This window comes from Engraulis encrasicolus, chromosome 7 (genome assembly GCF_034702125.1).
Source record: "Engraulis encrasicolus isolate BLACKSEA-1 chromosome 7, IST_EnEncr_1.0, whole genome shotgun sequence".
Lineage (NCBI taxonomy): Eukaryota > Metazoa > Chordata > Actinopteri > Clupeiformes > Engraulidae > Engraulis > Engraulis encrasicolus.
The window spans coordinates 40,141,637-40,167,623 of record NC_085863.1 but is presented as its reverse complement, the minus strand read 5'-3'; the positions used below and the strand labels follow the sequence as shown (position 1 = coordinate 40,167,623).

Below are 25,987 nucleotides of genomic sequence, written 5' to 3'. Positions count from 1 at the left end.
AAAAATAAAAAAAAAAAATAATAATAATAATAATAATAACTTTTTTTTTTTTTACTTTTTTTTTACGATTTCCGTTTTTGTTAAAAACGATTTGAATTACGATTTCCTTCGCATTTTCCTCCTGGAGTAAATACATCCTATAGAGAAAACTACAAGTGCTTGAAAGACAGAGGGATCAAAAGCCTAGTCAAGTTGTTGTAGTTAACTTGGGTTTGGGAGCAATAAAAAAAACCTTCAGAGAAGGGACAGTTGGGATGAGTTTACTAACACTCTCCAGGCTTTGTTTTACAGTTGTAATGAGTTAGGTGACAGGCCTTCATTGACACGGCAGAGGAGACATTGAGCTGTATATAGAAATGAATGTGAATATAGACATAAATGTGTAATATGTTGTTCAGCCCTTTCAATGGGAGGAATTTTGAAAAACTGGCCCTGTGACCAGCACCCCTCATGTAGAATGTGTACGCCTGTGTGTGTGTGGGGAAAAGGCATAGCCTACCCTCTTAGACCCTTTTTGTCTATGTGTTAACAATTTCACAGTACTCTTAAATTCTTATCTCTGCTCCTATTTTGTTTTATTATTTTTTTCATTACATAGACCCCTGCATGAGGGACGAATGAAACTGTGTTATAAACAGAAATTATTCACTGTACTGCATTTTTTTTTTAAAAAATATATAAATGTACTACACCCCCCCCCCAAAAAAAGGCCCGCGTGAATGGACAATATTGTAGTGAGGTTATTACACAAATAGCTATAAAAGACTAAATAACTAAATACGCACTAAATACGAAAACATATAGTTTCAAATGATTGGCATATTCATTGGCTGTTCAGTATTGGGGCCATAACAGGGGCCAAAAGCAATTCTACAGGGAGCCTGGCCCCCGCTGGCCCCTCTTCTACAACTGCCCACGGGGGCCCTTACCCTGACACAGGTGGGTGTAGAGCTCCCAAACGGCCTCTGAGTGTTCCCTATCTGCCAGGCTCATGGCGCTGGCAGCAGAGGCAGCAGCAGGGGCATCAGCAGCCGCGGCGGCAGCAGCAGCAGCAGGGGCTGTAGCGGCGAGGGCAGGGGTGTCTTCTGGGCTCTGCAGGGGAGAGGGGCCTGGCAGCACAGGGAAGCAATTCTGCAGCAGCTGAAGGAGCAGCACCCTCGTCTTCACCACCTCCTCACCCTCACTGATGCACACATGGGAAAGAGAGCGCACGCGCACGCACGCACAAACAAACAAACAGGCAAACAAACATGCAGAAACACACACATGCACGCAGAAACACACGTACAGGCGCACACACGCACGCACGCACGCACACGCACACAAATACATACAGAAACACAGTAAGAGTAGTGCCTACATGTCTCAACAGATAATCGTTCAATTTTAAGTAGTGTAAGTAAACATATGAAAGGAGGAGATGGGCACTCACATATTCCTGAGTTTGTTGTAGAAGCTCCAGAAGAGATGCAGGTTTAAACCGCTGAAGTCGAGCAGGAACTTCTGCTTGTAAAGGGAAGAATCCTGAATGGAGTACAAAAGAGACAGACATGAGTGAGTCATACAAATTAAAGAAAATATCAATACAGGGGTGCATTTCTCGAAAGCGTAGTTGTTAGCAGTTAGCAACTTGGGTAGTTGCCAATGGGAAATTGCATTGCGACTAACAAAGTAGCTACCATAGTTAGCAACTACACTTTCGAGAAATGCACCCCAGACTCGATATTAATGTTTTAGTGAATAAAGAGAGTTGAATGGGCATAATGCCAAAATATCACCATCTGATTATCTCAGAGTGTGTGTGTGCGCGTGAAGAAAAAGGCTTTCCTCAGGAGGGTGTGTGTGTGTGCAAGTGCCTGTGCGTGTGTGTGCGTCTGTGTGTGTGTGTGAGTTGCTGGATGAGAAAAGTGTTTTCCTGAGGAGTGCGTGTGTGTGTATTATAAACCAGGGGCCTTATTTATAACGGGTGCGTACGCACAAAAGACTGCGCACACCAAGTTCACCGCAAGGTTTGGTATTTATAGAAAAAGAACTTGGCGGTAAACATGCGCAGCTCCACGCAAAGTTTGACCCATGCATATGAGGCGCCGCCTAGCCAATATGTCAGGAATTGCATACACATCACCGCTAAAAGCTTGCACGTACCTTACTTTTCCTCGCACATCACCGCTAAAAGCTTGCACGTACCTTACTTTTCCTCGCACATCACCGCTAAAAGCTTGCACGTACATTACTTTTCCTCGCACATGCACCCGAAAGGTTTGCACGTACACTGTTATTTGCTTGCACTCGAACAGGAAAACGTTGTGCATACGCCACATTTTCATGCACGCAGTAACAAAAATCTCACACACAAACTACTTTGACCTCGCACACACACACCACTTTTGCCTCTCACACATACACACATTACACTCATACGCACAATACTTTTATTTGCACATGCACGCCAAACGCTCACACATAATTAGACTTTACTTCGCACATATCCCACTTTTCTATGCACATACACCCTTAAAGCTCGCACACATACCAGTGTTACTACGCACATGCTTGACTTTTTTCCCTCACGCACATACCACTTTTTTCTTACACATCACTACCATTCAAAATCGAGATTTCAGATGGTGTTTATGACAGGGAAATGGTGTGTGTGCGACGACGTTTAGTGTTGTGTGTCTCTGAGAAGTGGTGTGTGTGTGTGTGTGTATGTAAGTTGTAGTGTGTCACACAAAAAGTGTTGTGTGTGCGAGCTAACATGTAAATTAAGGGCCGAGCTCCGCCCAGGTGCCAGCTCATTATGCAAATGCAGACCGAGTAAAGAAAACATTGAATGGTGCCAATTGGTGTTGGTGTCGAATTATTAGAACGAGCTAAATTGTTAACACCTGCCTGGATGTTAACGCCTGAATTTCCAGGAGAATCTATTTGTGTTTATTATATGGTTGTGACGTCATCTGTCGAATGCTCCATTCATTTCAACGGGGCTCCCCAACGTTCGGACGTCTGTTATTTTTCGATAACGGACGGGTTGGTCTATAACAGACCGCTGTGACGCTGTCAATGGCAACAAGACTTTTCACTGCTAAAGCGACTTTTCAACAAGACTCTAATCAGCTGCTGTGATAGACAGCGTTGTCCTGGCTACCGCTGTCAATGGCAACAAGACGTTCACTGCTAAAGCCACTGGCTTGTATACAAGTCAGTGGCTAAAGCGAATGTTTCATATCACTCCGCAGGGGGTCCGGTCTTTTGTCACTCTAATCAGCTGCTGTGATAGACAACACCTGTTGTCCTGGCTACCTAGCTGTTGCCTAGCGGTGTTCCACAACGGCACTGTTTTGTTTTGCGCAGCAACAATCTTAACATTAAATAGGCCTAAAGAAATGTCCCGCCATGTGTGAATCATTTAAGTATATCCATATAATAAGCGGGTTAACTTTCGGCGAGTCGGTCGCTTTGTGGAATAGCAGCACTTCAGAGAGAACAACTCCGCTCCGCGTCGGGGTCTAAAGATTCTCTCTGTCGTGCTGCTATTCCACGGTAGCGACCTTCTCGCCGAACGTTAACCCTTACTTAAAAAGCCCTATAGCCTGATTTAACATGGCGTCCCTGTCCCTGGTATGCGCAGCCATTTCGAAGTCCGTTCGTCAGTCCGTTAAATGTGCGAGCAACCCACGTTCAGGCAAAGGAAGTGGGTTGGGCTGGTTTTCCGGTTGTTGTTTTTTCACTTCCTGTCTTGAGTGGACGCTAATATTTTTATTTCTGAAACTGTATCACCATTCATATTTATTATTTATATATATATATATATTACATAATAGAAGGGTAACGTTCAGAATGGTCAGAATATTCAATGTTTTCTTTACTCGGTCTGCATTTTGCATAATGAGCTGGCACCTGGGCGGAGCTTGGCCCTTAATTTACATGTTAGCTCGCACACACAACACTTTTTGTGTGTGACACACTACAACTTACATACACACACACACACACCACTTTCTCAGAGACACACAACACTAACGTCGTCGCACACATACCATTTCCCTGTCATAAACACCATCTGAAATCTCGATTTTGAATGGTAGTGATGTGTAAGAAAAAAGTGGTATGTGCGTGAGGGAAAAGTCAAGCATGTGCGTAGTAACACTGGTATGTGTGCGAGCTTTAAGGGTGTATGTGCATAGAAAAGTGGGATATGTGCGAAGTAAAGTCTAATTATGTGTGAGCGTTTGGCGTGCATGTGCAAATAAAAGTATTGTGCGTATGAGTGTAATGTGTGTATGTGTGAGAGGCAAAAGTGGTGTGTGTGCGAGGTCAAAGTAGTTTGTGTGTGAGATTTTTGTTACTGCGTGCATGAAAATGTGGCGTATGCACAACGTTTTCCTGTTCGAGTGCAAGCAAATAACAGTGTACGTGCAAACCTTTCGGGTGATGTGCGAGGAAAAGTAATGTATGTGCAAGCTTTTAGCGGTGATGTGCGAGGAAAAGTAAGGTACGTGCAAGCTTTTAGCGGTGATGTGTATGCAATTCCTGACATATTGGCTAGGCGGCGCCTCATACATGCATACGCCCTAAACAAAACACCAAACGCAGAAAGCGCAACCTCGGGAGGTAGCTGGAAGAACGACCCGAAATTGGTAGGGAAATCGGAGTTCACGTGTCACGATAGCCACTTTAACTTTAATCCAGTTCGCAATGAAAAACAGTCGTTTGTTGTTTGTTTGGTAATGGTGGAAAATAATTAGCAGGCCTACCTGGCCTATCCATAGTCACATGCATGTTTCGTAAGTAACCGACGCTTCAAATTTTATATTTAGGGTATATGACATTTGGAAATACCCTAAATTCTGTTTATCACTCATGGACCTTTCCAGTATTTGTAGGCTATAATCGTTTGTGCGTTCTGACTCTGCAAGGAATTACGCCAACATTTAAGCCAGTTGCAGAATCATCTGCTCGAGTCCCAAGTGCAGCTGTACTAATAGAAAGATAATGGTTGATTTTCTCAGCCATTCGGCATACAGGCAAGCATACAGCCAAGTGCCATACTGATGGACAGCTTCGTTTCTCTTGTTGCATGCCATTTCTTTTTCATGCGGTTCGTCAGCAAGTAAGCAGAGGTATGCATTTCTAAGACAGCTGGCCTTATAGACTGATAATGCACGTTTATAATACACACATTAAATAAATACAGACTAGAAAATGCCCATAGATGTCATGCTGTCTGTGGATGTGTCGATCGACAGTTGGGGCGTCGCTTTGAACTAAAAGCAGACAGCTGCGCGCAGTGACCAACGGTAAACCCGGTGCATATGAGGTGCGATGAGACAGCGAATAGATTTTCTACCGGTGAATTTCACATGGGGACATGCCATGTGAGATGTTTCCTTGACGCAGCTATTTTTCCCCTTGTTCACAACTTAATTAATACTACATGTCCATGACCTGGCAGGTTAATGTCCATGCCATCCTTTTTTTTTAATTATTATTTTTTTACCTCTGGTATAGCGTGACCTTTGCGAACATAACCATGCACATGCTGCAATTCGAGGGATTTTGTTTTTTGCACGACTTCCCAAACTTAACTGCTCCACATTGCCCAACGTTCTCTAGGCCTATCTAATAAAACTGCTCCACATGTGGTAAATAGGCTATCTCGTCTGCTTTCCGCATGCCGTCCACAGATATAAATATTCATTTAGGGCATTTCACTGAATATTCATGGATAATTATGGGTGTGTCCACAGGCGCGCACATGTGCCGCAACTTCAGAGTGAGTTGGGATTTATAAAGAGAAATCAACGTGGAACGTGCGTGCGCCATGCTTTATAAATCTGAATATTTTCTTGCGCACGCACATCCTGAAATTCGTGCGTGCGCCATCTTTTGGTAACCTGATTTACATCATCTGGCTGCGTTCGGCTACGTCACGCGGGGGCGTTCCCAAGAATCAGGTAAATCTTTTGGCACATTTCTTCCGCAAAGTTTTATAAATGAAGCCCCAGGTCTCCAGTACCTGTAAGCTACTGAATAAAGAGTAATATTTTGCTCTGGAGGGTGTGTGTGTGTGTGTGTGTGTGTGTGTGTGTGTGTGTGTGTGTGTGTGTGTGTGTGTGTGTGTGAGTGTGTGTGCGTGTGTGCGTGTGTGTGTGTGTGTGTTTGCTTTAACCATGTGCTACTGTACTTTACAAAAACCTTACCCTACTTATCATCTGCACTTGTTGTTTCCTGTGCACTTTGTATCTGCTAGTGATCTTGGCTATGATTATGTCCTCGATTGTAAGATTATGTCCTCGATTGTAAAAGCATCTGCCAAAAGCAGTGTGTGTGTGTGTGTGTGTGTGTGTGTGTGTGTGTGTGTGTGTGTGTGTGTGTGTGTAAGTAATATACCAGGTCTCTTGTGAGCTGCTGGATGAAGAAAAGTGTCTTCCTCAGGAGGGTGTGTCCGCTGATTAGGTCTAGCTCCGCCCCCTCTGGGTCAGGGTTCAGGTCCTCCAGGGGCTCTGATTGGTCGGCGCCGGGACACAGGTAGCCGCTGAAGCTCACCTGCTGCACCCCTAGCCGCTCCGCAGACTCCTGCCGCGCACACAGGAACTTCACCATCAGGAACTGTGGAGAGGGGGAGACAGGGGACAGAGAATGGGCAGAGGAGCAAGGTGAACTAAATGTGTCACAAAAAAGGTTCTTTATGTTCGACTTACATGCTAGGTTGAAAAGAAATGAGCATGTTTAACCAAAGGTGTTTAAATATTCACTACAGTAGAACAAGCAGCTCAATGAAAATCATACACATAAATATACACCTACAGAAGCAAACCAAACATACACACACATGTTCACAGAGGAATTAAAAATACCTCAACAACTAAATTCATAGTACATGGAGTTGTAGTGCAGGTCTAGTAAAAGACTCTGTGCAGAAAATGGTCAAAAAAGGTACTGCAACTATGCTGCTCATTGAAACTGCCTAATGCCAAATTTGATCTTTACATGAAAGTTTACTAAGTAATAAACATATATTTTCTAGTATGGTCCAAGTACAGTCATTTTGCAGCTAAAAATGGCTACCGGTATTTTTGGAAATTCAAAATGGCGGACCATGGAGAAGATCCCCCTTTTCATGTATGAAAAGTGCCATTTTTCCAGTCATAGTGAATACTTAGAATTTGATGCTGGTGGTAAGTATTCATGAAAAAGGTAACATTAGTGAATGAGCAGCATGAATTCTGGAAACAAACAACTAAAAATCTCACACAGTGTCCCTTTAAGTTCACCCAGAGGTCAACGAGTCACTGCAATGCACTTAAAGAGTCCAAAATAATGGCACAATTTCACATGATACACAACATTTTGGAGTCATGGCTCCTTTTTGAAAATTGTAAAGCACTCATTTTACTCAGCACGGTTATGCTTATTCCTAACAGACTATGAGGTACTGGGGATGAATATGATTGAGAGAGAGAGAGAGAGAGAGAGAGAGAGAGAGAGAGAGAGAGAGAGAGAGAGAGAGAGAGAGAGAGAGAGAGAGAGAGAGAGAGAGAGAGAGAGACAGACAGACAGAGAGACAGACAGACAGACAGACAGACAGACAGACAGACAGACAGACAGACAGACAGACAGACAGAGAGTGAATACAATGGGCTTTTCACACCAAACAAGAGAGAGACAGAAAGAGAAAGGGAGACAGAGAGATGGAATGAGGCAGACAGCGACGGAAAGACAAAGAGAAAGCAAGACAGGGAGAGGAAGGAAGGAGAAAAAGATGGAGACACAGACAGAAACAGAAAGAGAGACATTAGGCAAGGGGAAGGAGGCGGAGGGGCTGAAATTGAGAGGGTGTGAGCAGCGGAAGAGGGATGCCACCGAGTGCAAGAGTGACTGACTCAGGTGACCGCGTGAGTGCGGGTGCAGGAGTGACTGACCCTCCGTGAGTGTGAGTGGACACATACCTTTGACACCCGACACTGGCGCAGCTTGATCTCCACGTCGTTCCAGTCGTCCTCCAGCTCGAAGCAGCCAATGGGCTCCTCCTCCGCCTGCCCCGCTCCACTGCCATTGGTGCTGCTGCCGCTGCCACTGCCATTGGAGCTACATAATACATACAGAGCAGAGAGAGAGAGGCATGTGGCTCAGTACGGGCCCGGACTTCAACACACACTCCACTCCACTCCACTCCACTCACACTGAAGGTTATGAGTCACATTTACAGCCCCGCCGGCCAGAAATATACACACACACAAACCCTCTGCAGTGGCCTCTCCACGCATACACACATACACACTCACGCCACCACAACCTCATGTCACATGTTGGGCAAGTGCAGTTTCACAATTCACAAGTGGCTACTCAGAGATGAAATGAGGTGGGCAAAGTGGACTGAGAAAGTGAATGGTCTGTCCTACTGCCATCTGTACTATGTGTACTGTACTGTGCTATCAAACATAGGCGGCTTCACTTATTATGCCATCTACCTTGAGATGAGCAGGTTGAAAGAATTGGCTGGGGAAAATACATTTATGTGGCAGGATTTTTACTTTACTTGGGTGTGCGCCTCCAAAGTAAACAAAAACCTGATGTAGGATCGGACAGTGGGAGAGAGTACCATGAAAGTAGAGGGTGAGAGAGAGAGAGAGATAGAGAAGGATCTGGTAATGGCCTTGGGTCGGAATCGAACTCAAGTCCCCAGATTGACGATATGGAACCCCCTCCCTCAAATAAATAAATAAATAAATAAATAAAGTTTTTGACAGATTTGACCGGTGGATGATTAATTCATAAAGCATGTACAGTAAGTCGACCATAAAAACACTCACCCTTTCTGCACAAAGTCCTTGTAGTCCTTGTAATCCCATGAATCGTACCTCTTGAAGCGTTTAAAATGTTTCTCTGCGTTGAAAGTGTCTGAGTCGTTGTAGGCAAAAACAAGCCCACACTTGGCACCAATTGCTCCTTTGCGCACCTGCAATGACGAGGCAAAAGAAAAAAAAAATGGCACAAGCCATTTTGAAAACTACAAAGGCTTTTCATGTCAACAACAACGAGGTCATTGTAAAGATGAAACAAAAGGTAAAAACGGAGCTTCCCTTTCCCATTTAGTATGCATGACTGCCTTTTAGTCTGGAACTGCAGCATCTGCCCGCTAGCGCTATTGTTAGGTTACAAACATAGAGAGAGGAGAGCATAACTGAACTCAATGCAATGCTTCCCTTATTACTGAGTTACACTAGGGAAATGTAGATAGAAGTGCAAAACTGAACTAAAGTCATTATGCCTGAAACCAGAACCATGACTTTGATATTGTCTAGTTACAGTACATATGGTACAGATAGTTTAGAGAAAATGTTAACAGAAGTCCAAAAAGACTGAATTCAGAATCGCAATTTTGATATTGCTTGTTACATATGGTTGATGTTGAAAATGTTAGCAGAAGCCTGAAATACTGAACTCAGTAGAATTATTCTTGGAGCACAGAAAATGTAGACAGAAGTGTACAGCTGAAAAACCCAACCAACAAACTTTACACATACACACACATAAACCAACACACAAATAAATATTTGTATCTGAATGTAGGTCAGTGTTGCGTCACTGAATGTAATCTCTGGGCGACATTAGTCACGGCCAATTGTAAACACACGTTTCACATGGGGACTTGAAGTTTGAGTCCATGAACATGTGCACTTACTTTGATCTTTATCTGCGTGACCTGGAAGCTGCTTTGGTCCTCCGTGGAAAGAATCACGCTGGCTCTCTTCTTACCGGCCTCGGTGAGGAAACCTACAAACATAAGCACAACATTCAGATCATTTTCACACAAAAAAAACTTTGCTTTAGGCACACTTTCTGGGGGGCATACTAAGAAGCTGGTTCAGTAGTAAACCAGGTTAAGTTAAACTTGTGGTAGAGGTAAATCATCTAATAGAAGAGCCTGGAGTCCTCATGTTCTTAACTAAATGATGCCTGCAGGTACATCTATTAGGAGGTCTACCACTTCCTGTAGGTTAACTAAGCCTGGTTTATCACTTAACCATGTTCTTAGTATAACCCCCTGGACTCAGAAGTCATTTGTTTGAAATGTTCTTTGGATGAAAAACTCATAATAATAAAAAAATAAATAATTCCCAGGCACTCTCATTTACCAAAACTTATAAAGCCTTGCATTCATGCGGCGCCTTGGAATTCTTCTTTTTCATTCATATCATTTTGTTGGTAATTAAAAGTTTTGGTGAACACAGAAGAAAAACAACATTGCAAACAAACACAATCGTCAACGCCAAAGCATGAAGTCAAAACCCGGAAGGAGCAGACTATACAATAATTAGGAAAAAAAGAACAAAAATGGCACCCAGTAGGGCAAAAAATGGTTTGAAGAAATTTTCAACAACAGCATTCACATAATTAGACTCAGGCTAGCAGGGCATCTATTATAAGCTTGTTGCTACCAAAAATGGTAACAGCCTTGTTATTCAAGACTCTCAGTAATGTAACAGCAATGTTGTTATTATCATGTACATAGTTGGCCTTTGTCACCAAACAGTGAGTCAGATTGCCCGTGTGATCCCATCTGCATAAAAGGGTTATGGCTCATTAAGTAGTAGAAGTATAGCGAATAGAACAGCCCTAAAGACTTGATTTGGAAGAATAGCAAAAGATTAAAGCTCTGACTTACTCAGGTTACAAATCAATGCACTATTGTCTGTCACACAAAAACTGACTGTCTGTTGAGCAAAGACTTAGTTTGTTCAAATGTTATCTATTCAAGTGCGGGTAGTCACTGCCTACTTAATCAATTTTAGCACACCTGTTGTTCAAACTTTATAAAACAAGCTGAAACAGAGTGCTTGAGTAAGTAGAAAGCCCCTCATGTGCTGTACTGTACATACCATCTCCAGTGTTGGGCTCAGTCAGCATGCTCTCAGGGCCAGACTTCTCCTCTTTCCCCTTCACATCACAGGCCTGTAGCCGCAGCTGGAGGGGCTTCCCTGTGACCCAGCACAAGCAAAAACACACAGGCACAAACACACACATGCGCGAAAACACATGTAAATACAGTGTGAAGAGGGTAAATACACACACACATATATACGCGCGCACACACGCACACGCACGCACACACACACGCACGCACACACGCACACGCACGCACACACACACAAAGGCATTTATGCACCACTAAATACAGACGGGTCAACAACAGTGAAACCTCCAATGTGGTGGTTACTACTAGAGTCAGGAGATGCCCTAGCTGGTCCGTCCATACCGTGTCTGTGCAGCAGGCGTAGCCGGACGGCAGCCATGGCCTTGAGGAGGGAGGAGGCGCGGTACTCCAGGTGCAGGTGGTCACAGATGCCCGAGAGGGACTGCAGGATCTTGGCCACGCTGCCCCGGGCCAGGGCGAAGGCCAGCAGCGTCAGCTCTGCATCCGGAGTCACACAACAGCTGCACACGGACCACGGGGAGAGAAGGACACGTATTTAGTCAAGTTAGTAAGATCAAGTGTGTAAATAGCAAGTCATTTAATGTATACAGTACACCTAAAAAGTGAAGTTTGACAGTGTCAAACTACAGTAACACAAAAATGAGCATTAAAAAAACTTGATGAAAGCATCGCATGCAGGAATGAAAAGCTGAAATATGCTGGTTGCAGAAGTGTAATACACTGGGCTAAGTGTTGTTATTGATATCACTCAGTGATATTTAAAGCAACACTACGTGGCTTTCCTAATCAGCCACCATACAGGTTCCAAACCTCCAAACTTTGTGCAAAGCAAAACAAATTCAGAAGTAATTCTCAACCTTTTACAAGCTGATAAAATGCTGAAATGATTGTCAAAACATTGACTTAGTGTGGCTTTAGGCACTTCCCTGATGTCACTGGTGTTCAATAAGACATAACTTCCACATTCACTATGCCTTCAGGATAACTTAACCGTCACAGGCTTACTGTACTAAAACTACAACCCTGACACTACACGCAAGAACAAGTGTCAGTGTTTAGACTTTAAGAAGGTGGAGAATGCGCGCACATCAGTGGCACAGGTGCTGGACAAAATAGAGTAACTGAAATAAATGATAGAAGTCCGCAACACTGTTAATGCTCCCAGTGATTTATTTGCAGTGCAAATAAATCACTGGGAGCATTAACAGTGTTGCGGTCTTCTATCATTTATTTCAGTGTTTAGACTTTACTCTGCTATTCGGAGGAGGAAGCCATCCACTTCTTCCAGGACGTTTGCGGAGAAGAACTTGGGGAACTCGGTGGAAGCTGGCGTGAGGGACAGAGGGGGCATGTGCTGTAAGGCTTTCCTGCAGAGAGGACACACAAGACAGAACATAGCAGGGTCAATTATGTTTTTTTAGTGGTTTATCGGTGCATATTCATTGCAGTACATTAATTACTAATGACCAACTAATTTATGGGCATTAGCTGTGAGTGTATCACCTGACATCTGAACCCCACAAAACATTCAGTAACACATCTGGTAACACTTTTCTTGACACCCACCCCCCTGAGTGGCATGACATTGTCGTCATTGTCAATGGCATGGGCAGCCTTTGTCATCTTGCTAAATGTCAAACAGTCATTGACAAACAGGTCAGGTGACAGGTTGACTATTTGGCACATGGCAATTAATGACAGCAGTCATCATTGACATTCATTACAGGTGATATGTCATGGAAAGGTTTCACGGGCATGTTTACAGTCAATTAGAAAGTAATGGATTGACGATAAGGCAATAAGGACATTTTCACATTTGTGGTTGAAAAGTATGAATACCTCCCATTAACATTGGCTGGGTGTGTTTAAAAGTATCCTGGCATGGCTTAGCTTCCCAACAGCACATGGAAAAACAGAATATTGTCTGTGGAGCTCATGAACAATGCTGACAGATTTACCAAACACAAGTATAGTATCAGATCTTCGATTAAGACAGGTTGCACTGTATTGTACTTGGGTCTCAACTAGGGATGTGTTAAAAATATCGGTATCTGGATATATCGTCACGGGCCTCTTCACGATACGCGTATCGTAGGTGTCAGTATTGATACTTCATTTAATAGCATAAATTGAATTTTGAATGCTACACAGCAACTGCCAGACCTACCGTTTTGTGAAGGCAGTCCTTTACATTTTCGTCAGAAAAAAGTAACATTTGTTCCTTCATGTCTATTTTCTAAAAAAAATAAAAAATAATCTAATAAGTCTAATTTATTGATACACATGTATCACGATATATCGCGATGTATCGTATCGTGACCCCTATATCGTATCGTATCGGGAAGTGGTTGGCAATACCCACCCCTAGTCTCAACATAACACAGGTTCTTTCCAGACAATGGTTTCACCTTCATGCAAGAAGTATGCTACATCTTCAATTAACACAGGCTACATACTGTGGCATCCAACTGAAGTGAGTGCCTAGCTTAGAGTTTCTCAACAGGGGCTCTACAGCCCCCCCAGAGGGTGTTGCGGCATTGAGAAGGGTACAGCCATGAGGGGGCGGTGCTTAGTTGCTATTGGGAGGCATTAGTCCATTTAATACTAAGGGGGCGTTGGAAGGCTTATGATGATGTCAAGGGGGTGTTGGGGGCGTAAATTCAAAAAAGGTTGAGAAACACTGATCTATGCAGCTGAACATATGACAACAACAAGCATGCTACTGAGATTCTGGTTGGCATTTATGGTACATGGCTGTATGACACCCAGGTTCTGCATCACACACATCAGCTGTACTACACAATCATAAAACTGGATTCAGATGCAGCGGCTGGGCAGTGCTGATCTAAGGAGCCAGTGACCTCATCGTCATGACCATCAAATTACCCCAAAACATAATGCGACATAATGCATTTATCACGCTGGACAAAGCCATTAGAAGATGGAAAAAATATAACCATGGAGGAAAGAAAGCCCATAGTCAGCAACAATGCTCACTTTGGATAAGCAACTAAGACAAAAATGATTGATATATTTTAACAGGCCCAGAGTTTGCCAAGAGACAAAAAAAGACATTAAGACCACTACCATAAGCGAGGGCCGAGGACACAACAAGTTGACTTTTCAGGTGAGCTGTTGGTACAAATTTTGACCCCAGAGTTTAGATGTCTCACAAAACACTTTTTTACAGTCTTCCATGGCTCAATATAGCCATCATTTGCCCACTACAGCACTGAGCCTTCTGTTCTTGGCTGACACAAGTGCAACCTGATGTGCCGTTCTGCTATCGTGGCCCATCCACCTGATGGTTCAATACGTTGTGAGCTGAGCACTAATATGCTTTTTGGTTCACAGACACAGAGTTTAGTCTGAGTGGCTGTCTGAATCATGCACCAAGTGGACACATTGCAACCATTCTCTACTGACCTCTCTCTTAAAAAGGATTAGTCATCCATTGAACAACTACATGCTAGTCAAGGGGTTGTGTTTCACACCACTATGACAGAATTGAATAGACTGTTTTATGTGAAAACCAAGCAAGAGCTAGCCTGTCGAGCCAGACTAAGACACGGAAATATTAGTCTGGAATCGCTTGGTTCAGATAGCTGAGTGCTGTGGGAGGGACCAAACCGTTGCCGTTACGGTTGCTATGACCAATCAAACGGACTCTTTTCATTAGTCACAGCCATTATACTGTCTCCACTATTCCTGCCAAAGCCCAGCCAAAAGATTCGAACAGAAGGGGGAAAAAAAATTCATTTAGTGGGCCCGTAATTTTGCGTAGACTTGGGGAATATTCCAAGAACATGGTTCAGCAGCAAATATGGTAAAGTACACCAGGAGGTAGTGGAGTTCTCGTTTTTTTATGAAACGATGACTGCAGGGGATCTATTAGCAGATTTACAACATCCTGTAGATTAACATAGCCATGTTTATCACTTAATTATGTTCTTGGAATACCCCCCTGGGCTAAACCAACTTGCCGGGCAAACGTTTTTGGCCGCTAGGCGGGTTTATCTACATGGTTCACTAGGCCAGCACCAAAGATTCTTTTAACCCCTTAAGACACGGCTTTATAAATGAGCTGTTACCAGCATGGCAATGACCAAGTCATAATGTATTACTAAAGGCCCTGTGCACTTTCATAGTAGTGTAGTACTATAGTAGTTAACTTTCATTGTCTATTACAGCGTGCCACAGGAGGTACGGCGTGCATTAAGGGGTTAATGGAACGTCTCTGCCAGCACATCAAAAACCACCCTATATTCTAACTGGCTTAAGATGGTTTCCCCCACCTCAACCCAACCTATACATTAAGCTGTGTGATGCAGGTCATAAACGTATTGACTAAGGCCTTGGTTACACGTATGCGGATATATTTTTAATGATTTTACCACTGTTTTGATCCTGTATACACAGCATGTGGATTTAAAACTTCACCAATGTGACAGGTGCATTTTAGAAAGCACCAGTTTTAAAAATGTTCCATTTTAGAGAGCTAGAAGTAGTGTAAAAAAAACAAATGTGTTACAAAAATCAATCAAACAGTAAACAGGAAGATTTGACATCACATCTTATGTGAACCAAGGCCTTAGTCACCACTTAGAGTAGTGACACAGAAGGTCAGCAACTGAAGAAGTGTCATGACTAAACCTTCAAGCTGCACATCATATCATGAATTCTTTGCTGTTTATTATGATTTACCACCCATCAAATACAAACACTTACACTAACTCAATCAGATGCCAACTCACTAAAAATGCCATTCATTCCTCAACATACACATGAATATCATATCTACAACAAGTACCTACAATCAATGCACGTGCCAACACAATAAGATGCAGCGGTCAGCGAAAAACATCTCTTTGAGAAAACACTACACAACAGGAAGGCAAGAAAGCATTGGGTTTCCAGGAAACTGCCCCACACTGGACTGCCCGGAACACACACTAGCAGTCTGAGTTAAGGCCTGATGGACACAACACTTTCGAAGCAGAAGACAGGAAATGTTGCAGCGTTAACACTTAGCGAATCAAATTTAACACTCAGTTCCATCTGCACCAAAAGGCTACATGTTGAATCAACACAAGAAAACTTAACTGTATGAAGGAAAGCCAAGGGAGACAAGGAGACTGGCCAGCAGGCAGAGTGACTCACTGAATGGCACTAAACCCAACACCCTGTACCTAAATAGTGTAAGACGCCTTGGAAAAACAGCATTAGCTAAGGTTCATCTCATGGTTTCCCCCAAAACGTTTCAGTTATGGCAGCCACATTGACAACATATACCTTCAACCTTGACTAGGTCCCCCTAAAAAGATTAGTGCTTTCTTTTGTGCTTGAGGGGGTGGGGGTGTTCATGCATTTCATATGAAAGTGCAGAATATTGGCCACATGTCTCTGATAATGGCTAACCTTTCACCCAACATGACTTAACACATGTTCTGCTTCTAATGTAAATGTAATGTAACGGGATGTAAAAGAGGACCCAGCAGAGAAGGGGGAGTATACCGGCCGGTCAGGCCAGGGTGACTCACTGAGTGTTCTGCAGGACCGTCTGAGCCAGGACGGGGTTGGTCTCCATGGACGCGGTGACCAGGGAGGTCAGCAGGGACAGGTACCAGATGGCGGAGGCGTCGGTGACCGAGACCTCCTTGCTCTTGGTGATCTGGTAGCCCATGGTCTTCAGGCCGTGGATGCGCGTGTCGCAGCCGTCGCTCAGACACCGCTTGATGTTGATTTGCACATCTGCGAAAAAGTACAACATGAACATTTTATATCAGTGTTGCAAATTAGACTGGGATCACATATTGCTGTAATACAGTACAATGTTGTGCGGAGTCGCTACACATGATTAGTCTTATTGTGTGTGTTGATGGGAGCGGACAAGCCAGCCAAAATCAAAACAATGGAAAAGGCTGGTAGACTTAAACAAGAATACAATAGGTCTTCCCCACCACACAATAAACTATGCCTGTCTGTAAAATGAGTGTGTGATGAAGTGACAGCGATGCACTCTAACGGTCACATTACTGAGCCTGGCTCTTTAACATGGCAGTAAGAGTGCCAGTTTGGTACCCCAGGAGTCCCGGGTGGGTTTGACTATGAGCAGTGCAACTCCACTCCCCTTTGCTTTGTGTTTATTGCACCAGAAATGGGCAATCTCGATTCATTAATAAAATGAAACAAAACAGACCTGGTATTATCCGTCCAATTCAACCAGGTGATTGCATGGTTGAATGGTCAAGTGGTTGAACTGGACAGGTACAACCAGGTAATTTGGAAGATGTGGCAATGGATTCTAACTGAGGAATCCAGGTTGCCAATCACTGTTTGCCAAATGACACTGAATGAAACGAACAAAACAAAACAAACATTGAGGTAAGTTGGCACAGAGGAGCAGATTCTATTACGCTGGGATAAAAAATAACCATACAGGAGAGTCCCTTTTCCCTTAATGTTCCATAAAGCCATCCCATCCTTCCAAAATCTAAAGAACAAGTTTATAACATCAGTTTGCCACAAGACAACAGATAAAACAAACAAAACAACCACAAACAATGAGGAGAGAGGATTGGTCGACGTACACGGGTGGCTGATGTTGGCGTTCTCCAGCAGGGCCACGTAGCCCATGACGTTGCTGGGGATGCGCACCTCTCGGATCTCCTGCAGCAGGTGCCGGTTCTTGCCAACCGCCACCGACACCAGCTGGGGCATGTAGCTGTGGTCGCTGGACGCCACCGCGATGGACAGACGCCTCAGCACCACGTCCGGCTTCATCTTCAGCCTGAAAGGTGACACACAACAAGATTTTTCTTCACTTAAATAAGAAAATAAGCAAAATCTTTAGTGCCATTCAAAAATATCTGGTGGTAATATTTGGTGCCTCAGTCCATGGGAAACAAAGAGAAGACTATTACTACATTCCTGGAACATCACTGATGACGTGTCCAGTTGCAGTAGCGTATTTGCACGATATGCACCATGCAATTCTGTCCACTATGACATAAATGAAAGAGCTTCACAGCCTAACACTGCTGACTGTATTGCCACCAAGCAATGACATGTATCTTCCATCAGTGTCAATAATCCACTAGAACATTTCCATGAGGTTCTGTGCCTTCCAAAATTCTTTTTCAATAGTTTTACACACAACATTCCAAAGTGTTGCTATACACCATGACCATGCCTTGCATATGTGACTAAGTTGCTATAAAGATCCAACATAATGCTGCTTTTCTGGCGGGGCAGCTCATTTGTATTACCTGATCCAGTGAGAGCGGGCACTGCCATCCGACTGCCAGTAGGATGTGGTTTCTCCATTGGTCATCTTGCTGGCTTCGTGGGTGTTGGAGGAGACTTCGATGAGGCTGAAGCACTGGGAGACCACCTTCACCTTCTCCACTTCCGGGTCACGGTGGAAGTCTGCTCTGTACTGGATGTCTAGATCTAGAGGATGACAGAGGGTGCCCATGAGGCGTCAGACAGAAAGCATTTTGCAGGAATATAATGTACATAATATGTTATCAATGCCACCCTAAAAAGGTAGAGTGCTGTAACTTCATATTTGGGTTTGATGTATTCATTTCTATTTAGTATTATTATTTGTAGTAGTAGTATTAATTATTCTTCATCATTAACAGCTATGGCTATTTCATGGCCAGGACAGATAGCCAAATTTGGTCAACATCCAGTTTGGACAGCCACGTTGTGGCTCAACGTCTTGCTTGCAGTGCATAACACGCGTCTCTGCTCTCTGGGCACTAAGACACATTTTTGAAGAACTTCTTTCTCAGTTTCAGTTTGTGCTCAGTTACTGAATGTGAACTCTCTATGTGTTAAATCAACACTGCACTGTGCACAGGTACAAAGTGTTTACCTTTCTCTTTCTGCTGCAGGTAGTCCAGATAATCTTGCATGACCTTTGCCCTCATGGTGCAGATGCTGTTGTAGCCCTCCAGGAGGGGGAAAGGAATGGCGTTGCTGGGGATCCGATTCCGATGGAGGAACTTCAGAATCTTGGATGCGTGGTCGCCCAGTCGATCCTTCGACTTGGAGAAAATGTCAACAAACCCTGCCGGGAAGGAAGAAAGTCATCATGGGTGATGAACTAATCAATTTCTCAACACTCTTTATGCACACAGAGATTAATAACCAATCTCAGCATGACTATGTCTTGATCAACAGCACATTAGATCGGTGTTCCCCATACATAGACCAGTGTTTCTCAACAGGGGTGCCGCAGGCCCCCCTTAGGGGTGCCGCGGAAACGTGGCTGATGAATAAATTATGTGATATAATACATATTTGTCTAAATTGATAAGTTAATGTTAGTCAGTGGAATGTTTCATCTGCCATTTACGCACAATTAAGTAAATATAGATCCCCCCAGTCAGCTGCAACTTCGAACGTAGGTCGTGTGACTTCTTCAAATGTGTTTCTTTTCTAAGCTTGTGTGGTATCGGATGCAGTGCCATGTTATGGCTTGTTGGTTTGGGGTGCCTTGAAATTTTTCATTAATTGAAAGGGTGCCTAGCCTAAAAAAAGGAGGAGAAACACTGACATAGACCATTCTTTGGCGCAGCTGCACAGGATAAAACGTGAGCGCTACAAATTCAACAGTTCCACATGTATGTCAATGGGGGTACGTGTACAGTACACAGTGCGTTTTGCCCATTGCACCACACGATGCTATTTCGAGGGAAACACTATCCAACACTGCCCAGCACATTGGTAGAAGAACCCATCTTTTCTTCCAATCAGTGTTTATCTGCTTTCCCAGCTTAATCAGCAGACAGAGAGGTTTATCACCTGAGGAGAAGACAGTTTAGTTGTGTACCTACCTGGTGTGAGAGAGCAGGCTTGGAGCTGTCTGATCACGTGGCTGAGTTCTCCCTGTAGGTTGGCCCCGTTGCAGTTCTTCAGGGCCAGAAGCATAGTGTCCACATCCACAAAGCCATCTCCCTCCGCATCAAACTGCCCAAAGGCCTTCACATGGAGGAGAAAGGGTTCAGTATCAACACATTTGTTTTAGCTGGAGCCTGTTCTTGATTATGACCATCAGGGCTCTAAATTAACACCAGCCAACCAGCCAAATGCTGGTGAAAACCCCAGTTTGGCTGGTAGAGTAGACAACCTACCAGCCACTTTGACTGGCTATGTGTGGCTATTACTGTAACATCTACCAAATTGGCTAAAGATGAAACAAGTTAATTTATAGCCCTGATGATAATATGATCAAGATATCCAGTAAGGAATCAAATGTGAATCCTTCACACATAATAAAGGCTAGTTGCAGGCTAGATCCTATGTCATGCCATATGGTCGAGGCAAAGTAAACAGACCTGAACGATGTCAACTTTAGGTAGATCATTTAGGTAGACATTTTTCTGTAAAGGATATTGAGAAACATGTCATGTAAACTTCACAGATTATGCTTTAGGCTACTGTCAAAGTGCCTGACAGTTTGGGGGAAAAGGACATCGAGGATGCCTAATTATTTTGTGTTTGTTATCGCAATTCACTGATTGTTTCGACGTTGTTCTGTTTAGTCCTTGAGAAAAGATCAACAAATCATGCCAACCGGACTAATGAGAAGGTTGACAGCGATACTGTTTGCGAGAGAGCAGTCAAATACCTTGATCAATCACGTCTGCTAACAACAAAAACGAAAGCAAGGCAGCAGTTTGACTAGCACTAGCACCCAGTTTACCGCTCAAGAGCATAGATCACAGCAGAGAGGCTGGATTGTGTGTGCCTAGGCCTGCTGTCAGTGTGTATTTTACACATACCTCCTCGCACTCTTCTCTCGGAGCGTCCCTGCTTTCTAGCATCTCACAGAACTGCTCCACGGTTACCGATTCCTCTCCCCGGGCAAGGCGTTCCTCCAGCCACCGCACCAGAGCGCCCTCATTCCGGGTAAGGACCGACTCTGATATGGCGACCCATGAGTCGCTCATACGGGCCGCTGCCTCCCTAAGTTTGACTTGCTCTAACAGGTCCCCCGGGGTGGGCAGCCCGCTACACGGTACTGTAGGGTTATTCGATCCCCTTCCGTTTCTTGCTGAGCCAGAACCTCCGCCACTGCCAGCCCCTGCGCCCGTGGCCGCAGAGGCCGGGCTGCCTTCCGCAAAACCTGGGCTTTCCGTCTCGACATCTTCTTCGTCACCGCTGCCACCAGCGCACCCACTCTCTCCATTCCCCATACTTATCAATGTCCCCAGGATTTCTTATGATTTCCAGCAGCACGGTCGGGGGTCAGTTTCAGACTAGGGGCCAAACAAATCCACAGCCCTTCCCTGCCCGTGTGTTCTTTCGTTGTCACTGCTAGTACTGTGGTACTACCGCATTGACGTACTGCACGCAGCACGCAAGCTACGTCGGCACTTATTTGAAACTTCCTTGTTTGGTTGGGTGCCTCTAGTGGCTAAATGGATAGCAGGACAAATCATCCAAAACATCTGAAAAATCTGAATAATTTTCCATTAAAACCCATACAGCGGTCAACTAAAACAAAAATATTGCTGTCACCCCAAAGTCCCAAAATTCATTTTAGGCATCAGACTGTGTCTGTGACATAACAATATTTCCGTTTTTTTGTTTTGTTTATTTTTTTAGAAAAACATTAATTTTACACGCATCAGTTAATACGTCCTTTACCAAAAGCTGTCACTGACAACTGCATGAAGTCAAAATCAAATACACGGGTAGATTAGATGCCCGTGGCTATCCCAATGATGAAAGATCAGATGGCACAAACCGGAAGACACAAATTACGCGTCTGTGTTGCGCGGTCATGGTTCCGGGAGGCAGCTATGTTTTTGAAACAGAAATGACTCGACTTTGAGTGTGATCCATCATGCTGTAAAATTGATCATAATATGCTTGCAAAATCATGTTAGCCTACATCGTTGTGGTTGCAGTTGCGTGCGTAACTGCGCTTCTAGTCCCATGTGATTGGGCTGCTATTTATGGGGACGCAGTGTCGGTGTTCGGCTCTCTTGGACCATCGAATGCACCTGCCCGGATAATTAGCAAGAGTGAACTGTCAAAATACAGCGGCGAAGTGAATAGTCCAGGGCTATACGTGGCGATATTGGGACAGGTATTTGATGTGAAGAAAGGAGAAAAACATTACGGCCCAGGGGGAGGTTACCATTTCTTTGCAGGTAGCGCATTTGTTTTCCCATCTTTGCTTTTCATCTTTATGTGATAATCTCCTCTTTTAGGGTGGCATGAAGTACATTCTTCAGAATGCCTTGCATTAGCATAAATTGTCATGAAAAGAAAAGTCAGGTTATTATGAGGGTGCAACCACCTCTTTTGATGGGGGCAGAACCTTGTAGCCTAAAAGGGAACCCAAACAACAGCATTATACCGCCATATTGTTAGGAGAGTATTGTGTTATATTGTTTTTGTATATAGTCTACTTCAGTGTTAACCCAACACAGACATGATATGATAAAATCCAAACCCAAATATCGTTGTAAATGATAAAAATAAGACACAAATGTGTAGTGTTTTCTTTTTTCCAGTAGAGGGCACCCACACCTCTGGTGTGGGGCCACAGACAGGGGGCCACAACCATGGGGGTGTGTGCGACACCAGGAGGCCCTTTCATGAGTCAGGACACATGCATGTGCCTATAAATAAGGAAGAGGCAAAATGGTAAACATGCCAGCATGATTTCCCAATTATATTTTTTGACATTTTGTGGTTTCAGGTAGAGATGCGTCCCGTGCATTTGTAACAGGGGATTTCTCTGAGGCTGGGTTGAACGATGACGTGTCTGACCTCTCCCCCTCGCAAATTGTGGCCCTGTATGACTGGCTGGCGTTCTACCAGAAGGATTACACTCCCGTCGGTAAACACACCTCACTTCAGTTCATTTGTCCAAGACAAGTGTACAATCCCTACTGAACGTACAGGAAGCTTTAGAAGCTGTATACTGTATTCAGATAAATGTGTCAATGTCCCAAAGACCTATTGTAAGCTGTTGATGAAGTCCTCATTGAAAGGTCACAAATGTCAAAATGTAACGTGATGTTATTAATCTATCAATCGATCCAACAGGTGTAGTGGAGGGCCATTTCTACCGTGCTGATGGGCAGCCCACAGAGGCCCTGCTCCAGGCGGAGGCTGCGCTGGAGGAAGGCCTGCAGCTGAAGGCCCAGGCGGCGGCCCACAGTCAGCAATACCCGGCCTGCAACACCGAGTGGAGCTCCCAAGGGGGGCGCGTCTGGTGCTCCACTAAAAGGTACTGACACTCTTGTGATAACATGGTATATGGAGCTTAGAGTTCAACCCCGGGTTCACAAGGCCAACACCTCAGCGGACTCCTCCTAAAATGCAGATAGATAAACTATTTAATTTGCATGATGTGATGGTACGTTTATTTAACATCTATGGTGTGGGTTTCACTTAATCTTACGTCATCTGTTTTCTTCAGTTGTTTCTCTTTGTTTGCTCTCCATGTCTAGTGGTGGTGTGAAGAGGGACTGGGTTGGGGTGCCAAGGAAGCTGTTCTCACCCGGCTCCAGCCGTTCTCGCTGTGTATGCATCCAGACGGAGGATCCTGATCACCAACAGGACAACCCCAAACTTCAGGAATACGGAGGCTGTGCACCGGACTCCCCATCCTGCTTTGTTGGGCAGCACTGAACATGAGCAAGAGTTATGTACACCTGGGAGACAACACTTAAGTAGAGAGTTCAATTTCACAACAGTTTTCCCAGAATCATTTCACAGAGTCATGAACTTGGGTGAATTCAATTTGCTGCCCTGCATGGGTGACAGCTGCTCTGTCAGTGTAGAGTAGTAACAAGCCATCCTTCATTCAGCTGGAATGAGAGAGAGACAATGCCTGTGGGACATATGTGAACGAAATCTGCTTAGTGTTGCTTTAAGGGGCTGATGGTCCCACACACAGCCAAGCCAAGAACAGATTGTCATTTGCTCCTCCAGAATCCACAGAGAGCCTAGCATGTTTGTGCTCAGTTGTGTAACATCGCTGGACTGGGATCAAAAAACCGTCCATACTGTATACAAGAAAAAACATTAGCACTGGCCCGAGTACTGTCTGTCCCGCGGGAAATGCCCCGTATGCCAGATTACCCGTCCTGGTCTGGCAGTGAAGGGAATGCAGCAGAAGCATGAGGCTTAAGTGGGTCAGTTGAAGCCAAGTGTCAGCCAGTCTGAGCTACTGAGATAGCTTCTATGTTGCGGTTGGTAAGCTGCAAACAGGATATTTTGCTCCCACTTTTGTCTGTGATGTTTCAGGTCAAAATGGACCATTCTTCAAATACGAAGGGACCAGGAGGTCTGAAGAAGGGTTCATTGACACAAAAGTGGTAATTAAAAGTTCTTAGGTCACTCCCTCATCTTTATTTGCCTGTGCATTTGTTGTCCAGCTCCCAGGTCAGATGCTTGGATGTGCAGGCTTTAAACCTCTCTCAGTGAGGTTTGTAAGCTCATCACTTGATAAATCCACCAGTCATTGGTCATTGTACTGTGTTGAGTTATCAGTTTGGCTTTGTGTTATGCTGGGTTTGCATGCCTAATACACTTTAGGCCCTGATTCAATGAGGCCTGTTGGTTTCAATGATGAAAGCAATACATACGGTATTGTGTAGGTATATTTGAAATGTTGCACAAAAACATCAGTAAGCTACTTAGCGTTCAGATTACATTGTAATAAATGGCCAATAACCGAAGGCAAGAGATACCATTTGCAAAGATATTAAAATTAATTTGGTTTACCTGTCTGTATAGCACTGTATTTTGATGTTACTTTATCAACTTAAGCTGCTAAATACAAGACTAGATTTGTAATTATTATTTTACGCTTATAATAAAATAAAGAAATGAAAAATGCAACATTTTTCAGGCTATTTTTTTTATTTGTATGACCTTTATGTAAAGTTTGTCCTCCCTTTCTTGAAAAGGATACTAGAGGAAGAGACAGGCTAGATATCTGAGCATACAGATACAATACAATGTGCATAAAAGATTAAACAATGTGCATAAAAGATTAAGAGGCGAGATTTAGGTTTGTCACATAGACAAAAAAAGCACAAACTGCATTAAGTACAAAACAGCTGTAGTGGTCAAAAATATCATACATTTTTTTATCTGTACAATTTAACAATACCTAGAGCGGACCATAGACTGATCAGAAATGTCAAAATGTAATTTGATAAAGTGCACCTGTTCAGCTCTGTCACGGAGAAGCATTTTTTAAAAACATAATAGGTCAAGATAATGTCTGATATCTATGCAAAAAATCAAAGTACAAAAACAAATATAGAGCAAGATTTTCCATAACTTCCAGACACATAGCCGGCCAAAAAAAAAGACTATGAGCAGAGCTACAAGCACAGAGTATTCCGGTTTCAAACAGAATATTGTCAGTATTCGGTTTAAAACAAGTTCTGGAATATTCCATTTACAGGTGTTCTGCAACCGGAATATTCCTGGAACACAGCCACATTTGGAATGAATAAGGACTTAACATGACTCGTGCACAAACCGAAAAGTGGCATCATTCCGCTTAAAATTGGAATATTCCTTGCATATAACTGTGCTCAATGAAATCAACGCTTTGGTGCCTTTGGAGAGGCAGTGATCATGAGGCTGATTGAATGCAAGACGGAGACCGCAAATGAAGAGCCATGCATAATATTATGCATAGGCTGCAAGCCATTCTAGTTCCTCTAGTCCTTTCCTCCGGTCTTTTGCCCTTTGTGTCGCCCCTCCTACGTGGAGAAAAATGTGAAGCAGTGCAGAGTGGCTTTTGGGGGGGCTTTCTCCTATTCAACATTACAGTTGCAAATGATTGAAAGACTTCTTGGACCTTGTTTCTCGAAAGCATTGCTAACCAGTTACCAACTTACTAGGTTTCCAATAGGAAATTGCATTGTAACCAGGTAAGTTGCTAACTTACTCAGCAACAATGTTGTCGAGAAACGCACCCCTGAATTATGTTTGTATGTTAAAAAAAACCATGACATGGAGCCTGGCGTCACAAGGCTGTTGGCAGGGACA

At 43.8% G+C, this 25,987-nt stretch overlaps 2 protein-coding genes across 2 annotated transcripts in view; one reads left to right on the top strand and one right to left on the bottom strand.

Annotated features, from left to right (window-relative positions):
* The window catches only part of zzef1 (zinc finger, ZZ-type with EF hand domain 1), a 75,819-nt gene extending 54,542 nt beyond the window's left edge, over positions 1-21,277 (bottom strand). The window contains exons 1-15 of the mRNA XM_063203532.1: positions 20,737-21,277; positions 19,789-19,933; positions 18,825-19,019; positions 18,211-18,394; positions 17,533-17,732; positions 16,483-16,693; positions 12,193-12,309; positions 11,264-11,442; positions 10,887-10,985; positions 9,689-9,780; positions 8,817-8,962; positions 7,953-8,091; positions 6,394-6,612; positions 1,433-1,524; positions 930-1,183 (exon numbers count right to left, since the gene is read on the bottom strand). Coding sequence (XP_063059602.1) covers positions 930-1,183; positions 1,433-1,524; positions 6,394-6,612; positions 7,953-8,091; positions 8,817-8,962; positions 9,689-9,780; positions 10,887-10,985; positions 11,264-11,442; positions 12,193-12,309; positions 16,483-16,693; positions 17,533-17,732; positions 18,211-18,394; positions 18,825-19,019; positions 19,789-19,933; positions 20,737-21,150 — 2,686 coding nt within the window. The 5' untranslated portion in view covers positions 21,151-21,277. The remainder of the gene's footprint in view (positions 1-929; positions 1,184-1,432; positions 1,525-6,393; positions 6,613-7,952; positions 8,092-8,816; positions 8,963-9,688; positions 9,781-10,886; positions 10,986-11,263; positions 11,443-12,192; positions 12,310-16,482; positions 16,694-17,532; positions 17,733-18,210; positions 18,395-18,824; positions 19,020-19,788; positions 19,934-20,736) is intronic.
* Positions 21,278-21,769: 492 nt separating this feature from the next.
* On the top strand, positions 21,770-24,828 carry LOC134452877 (neuferricin). Its single transcript, XM_063203531.1, has 4 exons — positions 21,770-22,113; positions 22,668-22,808; positions 23,018-23,201; positions 23,425-24,828. The coding sequence occupies exons 1-4, from the start codon at positions 21,840-21,842 to the stop codon at positions 23,603-23,605; spliced, it is 780 nt and encodes a 259-aa protein (XP_063059601.1). The 5' UTR covers positions 21,770-21,839; the 3' UTR covers positions 23,606-24,828.
* The last annotated feature ends 1,159 nt before the right edge of the window (positions 24,829-25,987 follow it).

Excerpts from the sequence above, each read along its gene's own strand:
- LOC134452877 (XM_063203531.1), top strand. The coding sequence starts at position 21,840 with ATGTTAGCCTACATCGTTGTGGTTGCAGTTGCGTGCGTAACTGCGCTT. Across the intron at positions 22,809-23,017 it reads GAAGGATTACACTCCCGTCG|GTGTAGTGGAGGGCCATTTC; the intron begins GTAAACACACCT and ends TCGATCCAACAG. Across the intron at positions 23,202-23,424 it reads GTCTGGTGCTCCACTAAAAG|TGGTGGTGTGAAGAGGGACT; the intron begins GTACTGACACTC and ends CTCCATGTCTAG.